The 10490-nt window shown below is 39.9% G+C and overlaps 1 protein-coding gene across 1 annotated transcript; it reads left to right on the forward strand.

The window, feature by feature from the left end:
- Nucleotides 1-6907: 6907 nt before the first annotated feature.
- Nucleotides 6908-10216, forward strand: LOC108973606 (Krueppel-like factor luna). Its single transcript, XM_018940980.1, has 2 exons — nucleotides 6908-6981; nucleotides 7059-10216. Exon 2 carries the CDS (start codon nucleotides 7220-7222, stop codon nucleotides 9347-9349), a length of 2130 nt encoding a protein of 709 aa, XP_018796525.1. The 5' UTR covers nucleotides 6908-6981; nucleotides 7059-7219; the 3' UTR covers nucleotides 9350-10216.
- The last annotated feature ends 274 nt before the right edge of the window (nucleotides 10217-10490 follow it).

Genomic DNA, 10490 nt, shown 5'->3' on the forward strand with positions numbered 1-10490 from the left:
GTTCACTGCCATTCAGCAGGCTGGAGAAGTGTTCCATCCATGTTTGAGTTGCTTACAAATATAAAAAAACGACAATCGATTAATATCTATGATGAACTCTATTCAGTATATTCAAAATGGCAGACAAGAGTTCTTTTTGGTTTTGAGAGCTGCTAACTACCAGGTCTCAAATTTGAGGCAATATTTTGAGACTAAAGCGAGAGACTGTTTAGTGAATTATAACTAGTCACAAATTGAGATTTTCCCTCAAAATGTCTCAAATAGAGACTGGCTACAGAATCCCGCTGTTAGTTCAGCGAATTAAGAGCCTGCGGCTACGCTGGCTAGGTCATGTCGTCGTCCGAATGAACCAGCTCTGAAAGCAGAGGAATAGGAAAAACTCCACTCCATTGGAAAGACCAGGTGGAAAAGGACCTGGCAAACACTTGGAATCTGCAATTGGCGCCAAGCACCGAAAAGGCGCGCTATTGAATACTCGGCTATAACCGCATAAACGATGCCTACGCCAAGGAAGGAGAAAATTGTTATCTCAGAATGTTATAAAGCTGAAAACTGATCCATGTTATAGACTCAGTATGATTACTTTCAAGTCAAACATATATTGTAGCACGAGCTAGAATCCAACAGCTCCAATAAATCAAGATTTTCGACCGTTGAAATGAAGAAAACATTATCTAGTAGTAGGAAATAGTAATTAATAGTCTAAATAAATTTTGGACTATAATTTGGTTTGTTTTTCTTAATTGCGGGCTACTTAACCTCTGAGAATTAACTGCAAGTGCGATTAGAAATCAAAACCTTATGGCCAATTTTTACTCGAAACGTATTTACATAGTTATATAAAAAGTATATACGAAGGGCAGCATTCATTGTTCAATGTACACCCTTGATTTCCCAAGCACATGCGCCCGAAAAAATGTTGACAAAATGCGCGCGAAACGCTGTCATCTGCGACCCGCATTTTAAAAGACGCATGCCGCGGCCATTGTTTTCGTGTGACAAAACATCGCACTAAATATACGACTTATACCAACACGTACATACACAACACAATTGCTACTTACTTGCAGAGCCAAGCTGGGATGCCTTTGGTAGCTGGCGTTGTGATGACGCACCGCCATCACAACCGTTTTCCGATCGACCTTAGAATACTTTGGCACATTGCAACATCGCCGGCATTTCGTTACACATTGCATAATACTCGCAGTAGAATTGTTTGCCATTGTCTCAGGGGCGTACATACATATACGGATATCTCTCAATTGTGCGCTAAGTTGAGGCTTTTAGGCTTTAAATTGGTTTATCGTCGTTTGAAGCTGTTTAAGAGGTTGGCAATGCAACGACCAAATCACATGTCATGCGTTGAGGCATATGTGGCCACAATGGCGGTTGAAGCAGCTGCAGCAACTTGTTCTTTTGTCTTTGAAAACGGAAACGATAACTTAATTGTTGCGAAAGAAAATGATCTATTGGGAATGATCTACATATCCCCTGTGCAGATGTTAGTCTTCAATGTCACGTGCAAATGTTCGTCTAACGATTAACAGTCATCGTTGGAATATCGAGAACATCAATAAAGACCATTTTGAAAAATCCTTTGGGCCTATGAGGAGTGAAAGCACGACTGTTCCAAAATCACTCAATTCTTTCGACAAGCAGCGTAGCAACGCTTTCCGACTACCAGGATGCCATGCACCGTATTATTACTGGCGATGAATCTTGGACCTATGCTTACGACCCGAAAAATTGCTAAGCGCATTGAATTCTATTCCGGAAAATGATTTTAAGAACTGTTCCGATGATTGAAAAACTGTTGCCGCAAGTGTATTGGGACTAAAAGGGATTACTTTGAGGGCGACTACATAGATTTTAAAGAATAAATTAAGAATTTTAAAATTATGAACAAAGTCTTACCATTTTTGCTTATAGAGTTTATGCAGATAGCCAAGCGGCTTTGAAATTACTAAAGTAGCTTAAAGTTTTAATGATAGCGGAATAATGCCTTGTTCACTTATTGGATTTAACGTCATATTTCACGATAAACCTACATAGATTCCAGGACAGAGATATATTGCAGGTTACTGTGAAGCAGCAACTGAACTAGACAGAGTAGACACCACCCTACATTTAGAAGTAAACTAGACTACTTCTTGATAAATATATGTGACCTGGTCTGCGAAAAGGAAGCTAACGTGCGAAAACTAAGTTATGACTTTTTGGATTCTATCACGTGATCTTCAATCCGAATCAACTAAAAAGTGAAAATTGATTTTTTGACACCTAAACCCCTTTCCGTAGACCAGGTCACATATATATATTATAAATACATATAGCTAGATCTCTGTAGAGTCAATATCTACTTTACTTGCTCAACCAGTAGGCAATCTTGACATAAAACCGAACACATCACTGACTAATTGACAGCCGTGCCAACTAACGTCAGAATGCAGAAGAAGAAAAAGCTGTAGAACTTCTTCATCGCGAATTCAAGGCTTTTATATTAAAAGAATGCCTAATATTGCCGACTTTTTGGCAATGTCTCGGACGTAAAAAAAACTCAACGTTTTGTATTGATGGTCTTTATCAAGAGCTCAGGATGGTTCTGAGAAGTTCTCGATTATTTCACAATGGGCTGGTTGCAAACCTTTAAATGCAGTTATCTGATAGAAACCGATTTATTTTCTGGTCTAATTTCCGTATGGTCAAATAAAAATTTGTGAAAAAACAAGTATTCCGAGACTTACAAGCTCTGGTAGTCAAATATTGGCAAGAGAGCAAAAGTACACGAAGACCACAAAGTATTGTTATAATTAGTACGAAATCGGTATAATCAAAAAGACATTTGAAGTTGAAAGACTGGATCGAACGGAAGATCCAAAAAATTTGAACGCCCTAACTGAAAAAAATTTTTCGAAGTATTATGTATGTCGCTATCGCCAAAGAGTTAGAGCAAGTTGGTAATGCGAAAATCAGTCCTATAACTGTCCAAGAACCACCACTTTACACCACTAAACAGCCGCACTTCTCGAATGGTATTCAGTAACTTTTATAGATGACTGGAAATCGAACTTATTTGGATCTGATAGTCGTCGATTTATATGGGATAAGGAGGGCGAGGCGTTTAAAAAAAAATATTGAAATCAACATTGAGAAGCCTGCCTTATAGTGTGTGGTAATTTAACTCGTCAGCATTTTAAATAAATTTAAAAGTGGTAACGCTTTGTTCAAGGTAACGATCAGAAGCATCCTGCTTTATTGGTTATGAAATCTCTGTTTTTCAACTTGAAGAAAGCACTGCCGTGGCCTCTCCAAAGTACAGACCTCAATCACATTGAATACCTAAATACCTATGTGCCTATATAGACACCAAGTTCTGAGAGGTATTGGGAAAAACCGAATTTTTAAAAATAAATTTGGATGCAACTCAAAAGTTCAAGAGATAAAATACTTTATCTCCCCGTACAAGTTTTTATATATATATGTATATTTATTTCCTTATCCTTTCTACAACCACCGCTGCGGAAAGAAATGCTTCGCGGTTCGATGCAGCTGCCGCAGTCATCCTCCAATGCGAAGCCCATAAAGTACATACATAGATATATTTACAATCGATAGTAGGATAGTTTCTGGTATTCTCCATACTTAACGATTTTGTCAATTCATATTCTTTTATTCGTAGATAAACACAAAACAGCTGATATGGCATTTCTAACTTTTGTATATAGAAATGAGAATAACTGTATAATGTTAATAAAGCTGAAAAATAAATACGAAAATATTTCAGACTTTCGAATTTGGGGGACATATTCAGTTATTTCGAATACTTTCTAGTACTGCCTGTAAACATTATCTACAAATTTTGAGTCCTACAAATGTTGGACCTACTCCGTTTGTTCTGACGGCACATTAACGCGATTCAAGCGGTATGAAATGGCCTTTAAAGAGTGGTGCAGGCCTGCCGTATAAACTGTACCAAACCCACCCACCACCGAATTGTAGTAACGCACTCAGTCCACCAAACCTTGGCGCCCACCTCATCCGTAAATTAATGTATTTGCTTTTAAAGCAAATGTCAAATCACCTAAGCATTCCGGTTCGCTAGCAGAATTCATTTCACTTTCAAATCGTCCGTCAGTCAATGAGCTCTATGCTCTATTTTGTTAGATGTCAAATTTTTCGCTAGAGCGTTTCATGTTGACGATCACACGATCACCACGGTAAGTGAAAGCAGTTTGAAGCCGCGCCCACAAATCAACAACAACAACGCATACAACGCCAAGCATAAATATAAATATGGTTAATTGAAACACACTCATAGTGCATATATGTACATATATGTATGTACATATGAATATAGAGTGTTTATATATGTATGTACATATAAGCAATTGACGGAAGCAATTTGGCTCAAACGATAAACAACAAATGGTTTGTCTTGTGTCCAAGCAGCTCGGCAAAACTCTGTGACACGTATGTACATATATATGTTGTCTTCGTCAACATTTGTTCACACATCGGCATATACAAACAGATATGAAAATATAAAAATAAATGTTATGACAATATGTTATTTTCAAAGCGTAGAATGACAACTATTCTCGCAGCTTTATAAATAAAGGCAGCACATAGACATACATATGTACATATGCGCTCCCTATATATGAAAGTAATAACCCTGTCGGAAACTCACTTGTACGAGTGGCATCCGCCAGTTGTCCTTGTTATTGCGAAAACTCAATACTTAACACATTTTTAGCATTTAAAGCACATAAAATGAAACGTTGTAAACCCTATATATACATATGTATAAATGATCATATATGAAGTGATATAATGAAGAGCTGAGTCGATTTAGCCATTTCCGTCTGTATATACGCAAACTTCTTCTTTATTGGCTAAGAACTGGAGTGTTTTAATCCATTCGGACGACATGACCTATCCAGCGTAGCCACTGTCTCTTAATTCGCTGGACTACTTGTATCAATGTCGTCATATATCTCGTACAATTCATCGTTCTATCAATTGCGGTATTCGCCGTTGTCAATGCGCAAAGGACCATAAATGTTTTACCGAACCTTTCTCTACAAATCAGATCAGATGTTGTAGTCGTCTATGCCTCTGCACCATATATCAAGCCGGGGATAATGACTGACTTGTTAGATTCGGTCTTTGTTCGTCGAGAGTGGACTTACTTTTCAATTGTCTACTCAGTCCGAAGTACCACCTGTTGACAAAAGTTATTCGGCATTGGTTTTCGAGGCTGACGTTGTTGTTGGTGTTAATACTGGTTGCAAGATAGACGAAATTATCTACGACTTCGAGGTTATGGGAGTACGTCGACTGTTTGTTTGATGACAGGAGATATTTCGCGAAGAAGTCTTCTTGTCTGAATCCTAGTTTGATATCTGACCTGACAGAGCTTTTGGTGTTACTCAACGTTAGCTTAGGCAGCCGTATTAGCTTTTCGGGGATCCCAAGTTCAGACATAGCGGCATAGAGGCAGTTCTTTTTCGTGCTATCGAAGGTGGCTTTAAAATTAACTAAAAAGTGGTATGTCTGTTTATCCCTTTGACGTGTCTCTTCTAAAATTTAGCGCATGGTGAAAATCTGGTCGGTTGTAAATTTTCCAGGTGGAAAACCACACTGAGGATCAGTTTGTTGACAGTGGGCTTGAGTTTGTCACACAGAGAGCTCAATGGAACCTTATATGCAATGTTGAGAAAACTTATCCCGCGGTAGATTGTGTGGTCTCACTTTTTGTGGGTTGGACAGGTCACACTTAAATTCCAATCGACGAGCATGTTTTCGTTCAACCATATTCTACAAAGAAGCTGATGCATGCTCCTTATCAGTTCTTCGGCGCTGTATTTTAATAGCTCGGCCAACAGTCCATTGCCCCCGCCACTTTATTGGTCTTCAGGCTATTCGGACTTCTTCATGGTCGGGCAAAGGAACGTCTACTCGTGAAATACTCGTTCCGTTTTTCAGACATCGAACTAAAATTTTTACGCGAGTTTTTCCTTCTGTGAAGTTTCCAATTTGTCGGAACCGCCAATATCGGACCACTATGTCATAAGGCTGCCAATCAAACCGAACAATCAGAATAAAGACTTGTATAGAAATCTTCTGCATTTGACGAGATATCTTGAAATTGTTCAGATCTATATCGTAAAGCTGCCATACAAACTGAAGGATTAAGATCAAGTACTTGTAAGGAAAAACTTGAAAAATCACTTGTTGAGATAGCTTCAATAAATCTGGCGTGAGTTATTGTCCAAGCAATCTTCAAAAAATCTATTCAGGTCTAGTCACTATAGCATAAGCTGACCGATCAAATTGTGAAGGGTATTATAGCATGTTTTAGATTAAAAGCACAATCGATGAGTTCCTAGTGAACGTCAAATTGGTTTGGTCTTGAGATTTTTAAGAATTTATTAGCTTAGACAGGTATATGCCTACAAGTATAGTGCAGTCACCCAAATCGATTCTGACACTAATTGGTCTTATGAATCTTTTATAATAATACAACTGGGCTAAAATATGTAAATAGAGCTGAATAGAAAAGATTCCTCAAGACTGTCATCAAATTTTAGAGATAAAACTGTGTTGCTATTTGACTAAGGTCATCTTAGTCTGACCTATCTACATATATTACAAAAATATCCGACGAATATTTTAAAACGGAAGTTTTAAATTTTACTTCCCTTTCATATGAGGCTCATCCAAATATTCGACGACCGTTGACGTTTATTTGTAGGAAACCAAATGATATTTTTAAATATTTACACAACACTTCAGAAGTACGTATGTACCTAAACGCTTTGCTGTTTCGTAATAGTACGGCTAGTATTTTTCCATCAAAACTTTTTTGTTATTATTTGTAGAGACTCAGTGTCTAAGCAAAATATAATACTTACTCAGCTACCTTCCTTGTGATCTTTTCAAACAAATAAAAGTTAATAAGCATATTTTTACTAATAAGTCCGTACCTTCTTGAACCATACAAGTGATCGCTGTTTTCACAACTGTATTTTCATGTTTACTCTTTATCATTTCAGCAACATTGAGATTTCCAAGAACCCAGAATACGAACACCTATGCGTTTCATAACAAGGCAACGCTCAGCAGTCACTGTGATGAGTTTAAGTAACGTCCACAAGCATTTGAATTTCATCTATAAGCCAGCAACAAATTCAATACAAAACGAAACACCCTAGTGATGAGAGAGAAGGATCACTCACCAAGAAAAATGCTACCCAGCCCTAAGCAAGGGTCCGTTTATCCATTATTAGGCCTTGTGCCCACCACTACATACGCATCACAAGTACCTTATGACCTATCGGTGACGGCGACGCGCACCTCAACGGCTGCTTTGGGTACGTCGCCACTCTCGCTCACCATATCTGCCTTAAGTCAAAGCCACAATGAAGCAAAAAATCGTAAGCGTTGCAGCAGTTACGATCAGCCGCTCGACCTGCGACTGGCGCATAAAAAGCATGACGGCTCCAATGCCAGCGGCGCTTCCTCACCGCTGGAGGATGAGAATAGCAATCTCATATACAATATCACGAACTACAACAACTCCAACTGTCACACCAAACCCACAAACGCTGCGTCGCCCAGCAATCATAATGCGCCGTATGCGAAAACGCCGTCGCAAACTGCGCAAATATTGAACTGTCGTTCACAACGCGAAGTCTCACCGACGGATGTCGGTTGTGAGAAGGAGCTCAATAACAACACGCTGCCATCGCTATGTGCTGACGCAATTGCCGCTAATCTGGAAAGTCTGAGCGGCAAGCATAGCAAACGCTTACGCACGCAAAAGTCCGAATTGGGTGTGGCATGCTTGCGCATCACAGAGTCATTGCATTTGAATGCCGCCGCGGCAGCAGCGGCTGCCGATCGACTACCATTCGTCTCGTCCGCTTTGCATCCCACACTGCTAGAGGCGATGGCGAAGGCCATACCACTGCCCTACCGTAACCCGTTCGTGCTACCGCGTCCACCTACAGCCAGTTCCTTTCCTTTTCTGCAACCGCCGCTGCAAAAGGAAATGCTGCCCGGTTCGATGCAGCTGCCGCAGTCACCCTCCAATGAGACGCCTCTCGAATTCCATTTCGACGGCAGCGGCGGCCGAAGCAATTTTTCCGATGCGCTAACTCATCCGCAAGTCAGCGGCAGCATGAGCGCCAGTCCAAATAAGACGGCACTTAATGCGGGTAATGGCATCAGCGGTTGCACGGCTGGTGGTGCCTCGAAACATTTGCAACAGCAAATCAGCCAGAATCAGCAGCAATTAAACCACCATGCGCGTCAGCAGCAACTTGCGAACACCGCTGGTAATCGCTCAACACTAACTGCGGACGGCGTGCCTATGCACCACAACAGCAAGAAATCAGTGGCCACGTCACGTGCCAATCTGCATCCGAATGCAGCCGGTAACTCGGCAACAGCGCAGTATAAAAGCAAAGATCGATACACATGCAAGTTTTGTGGCAAAGTCTTTCCGCGTTCGGCCAATCTAACTCGCCACCTACGCACACACACCGGCGAACAGCCGTACAAATGCAAATACTGTGAACGTTCCTTTAGCATATCCTCGAACTTGCAACGTCATGTGCGTAACATACACAACAAAGAGCGTCCGTTCAAATGCGAAATATGTGAACGTTGCTTTGGCCAGCAAACAAATTTAGATCGTCATTTGAAGAAGCACGAAAGCGATGCGGTCTCGCTAGGTTTGGGCATGAACGAACGCATACGCAGTCTACGTCGTGGTGGCTACTGCGACAATCCTACTGAAGAATCCTACTTCGAAGAGATACGTTCCTTTATGGGCAAGGTGACACAGTTACCACTCGGCGCTGCTGCTGCAGCGGCCGGCTCCACAATAAATCAATCCACCACGGCTGGTAATCAGGCGTTAGCACCGAAATCACCATCGACACGCAGTTCCACCTCCAGCAGTTCTGAACGCGATTCATCCACCAGTGGTGGCGGTTTGCAAATAGTGCAAAACGATATGTTTTTAGAACCAGAAGCGGAAGCGGAAGTGGAGGCCGACACCGAAATCGAAACGGAAGCCGGAGAGGAGTATGTGGGTAGAGCAACTACAAATGACATGCAAGTGACAACCGAGCCAGTAAATGTGTGTAAAGATGATGACGAAACGACAATAACTACAAAGTCAATAACTGCTGCAACAACAGCAGCAGCTGCGACAAAAAGAGATGTCAACCGTACTGCGCGACAGTCAGGCGACAAAAGTTTGTACTTTTCGCAAACGGAAGTGTGTTTCAAACGTGACAGCAGCAGTAATAGTGGCAGCCCACTATGCGCCACCTGACCTGGCTGCCGGCCACAATTCTGACGCCCACAATGCCTGCGCCTTTAGTTTATAATGTGGATTTTATTGTATCTAATTAAAAGTAATAATATATATTCGTGAATTACGAAGTACGCGTAGCGGCATATTTCTATGTACAGTTAGAGTTAGATAAAAATATTCTCGAGTTGTATGCTATGAGTGCTATGAGTTGTAAGCATAGGAATGCTTTGCTCTGAGATTTATTTGATTGGCCAGTATCGACAGTAAAAGTAAACACGAGGGTCAAAGAGAACAATAACTGTAATATGTACTCAAAAGTTTTTCCCAACAGAAGTTTCTCTGTTTTCAAATGTAACTTCTAGCCATTTTTATGGAACTCTAGATACCAGTGATGTCATTCTATGGACGTTTAAAAAAGCTTCAGTAAAGCGCTTCATACAAAAATAAGCGCAGAAATTGCATATCTTTGTGCGTGCACGCCTTCTTTCTACTTTTACGCGTTAAAGCAATTCCAATGTGTACACTAAAAACTTTTGACTTTAATCCTACTTTTATGTATATTTTTTAATAGAAACTTCCTTGTACGTACAATATACTTATTTACAATTTAGCGCTTGTGTAACATATGTGTTTCTATAAGAAAATCCTTTTGTACTTAGTCCTACTTTTATATGCACATAAATGTATATATGTATGTAGTTATATGAACTTTTTAGGTTATATAGAATTACTAGTTTCTTTGTGTAGAATATTAACGCGTGCCTTTTGTGTATTTAGCTCATGTAAACACTCAATCAACAACCTATTTCTTAATCGTTAAATTATTTAAGTTACTGAAATTTTTGTTAAAAATAAATAGTTTATATATTATTTGTTTATCTTAAGTACCTTTATTAGTTTGTTAAAGAGAAAATTATCAAATTGCCAATGAATAAAGCAATGCAGTTGAGGAATTAAACTCATACAACTATTAATGTTAATGCTACGAACTCAGGGAGGTAACTAACTATTGCCTTGATTAATGAATTACCGCCGAATAATTAAAAAAAAACGTAAGTATAACCGTCTTTGTTCAGTGTTCACATACATATTTCTATCACTTCCAAACAGCTGTTGCAGCTGCCATCCGTCCAATCTCACTGCATTAATCCCGATGGAA

Source organism: Bactrocera latifrons, unplaced genomic scaffold, assembly GCF_001853355.1.
Source record: "Bactrocera latifrons isolate USDA-ARS-PBARC rearing strain unplaced genomic scaffold, ASM185335v1 scaffold_49, whole genome shotgun sequence".
Classification (NCBI taxonomy): domain Eukaryota; kingdom Metazoa; phylum Arthropoda; class Insecta; order Diptera; family Tephritidae; genus Bactrocera; species Bactrocera latifrons.

What these genes read in the sequence shown, in the direction of transcription:
- LOC108973606 (XM_018940980.1), top strand. Translation starts at nt 7,220, where the DNA reads ATGAGAGAGAAGGATCACTCACCAAGAAAAATGCTACCCAGCCCTAAG.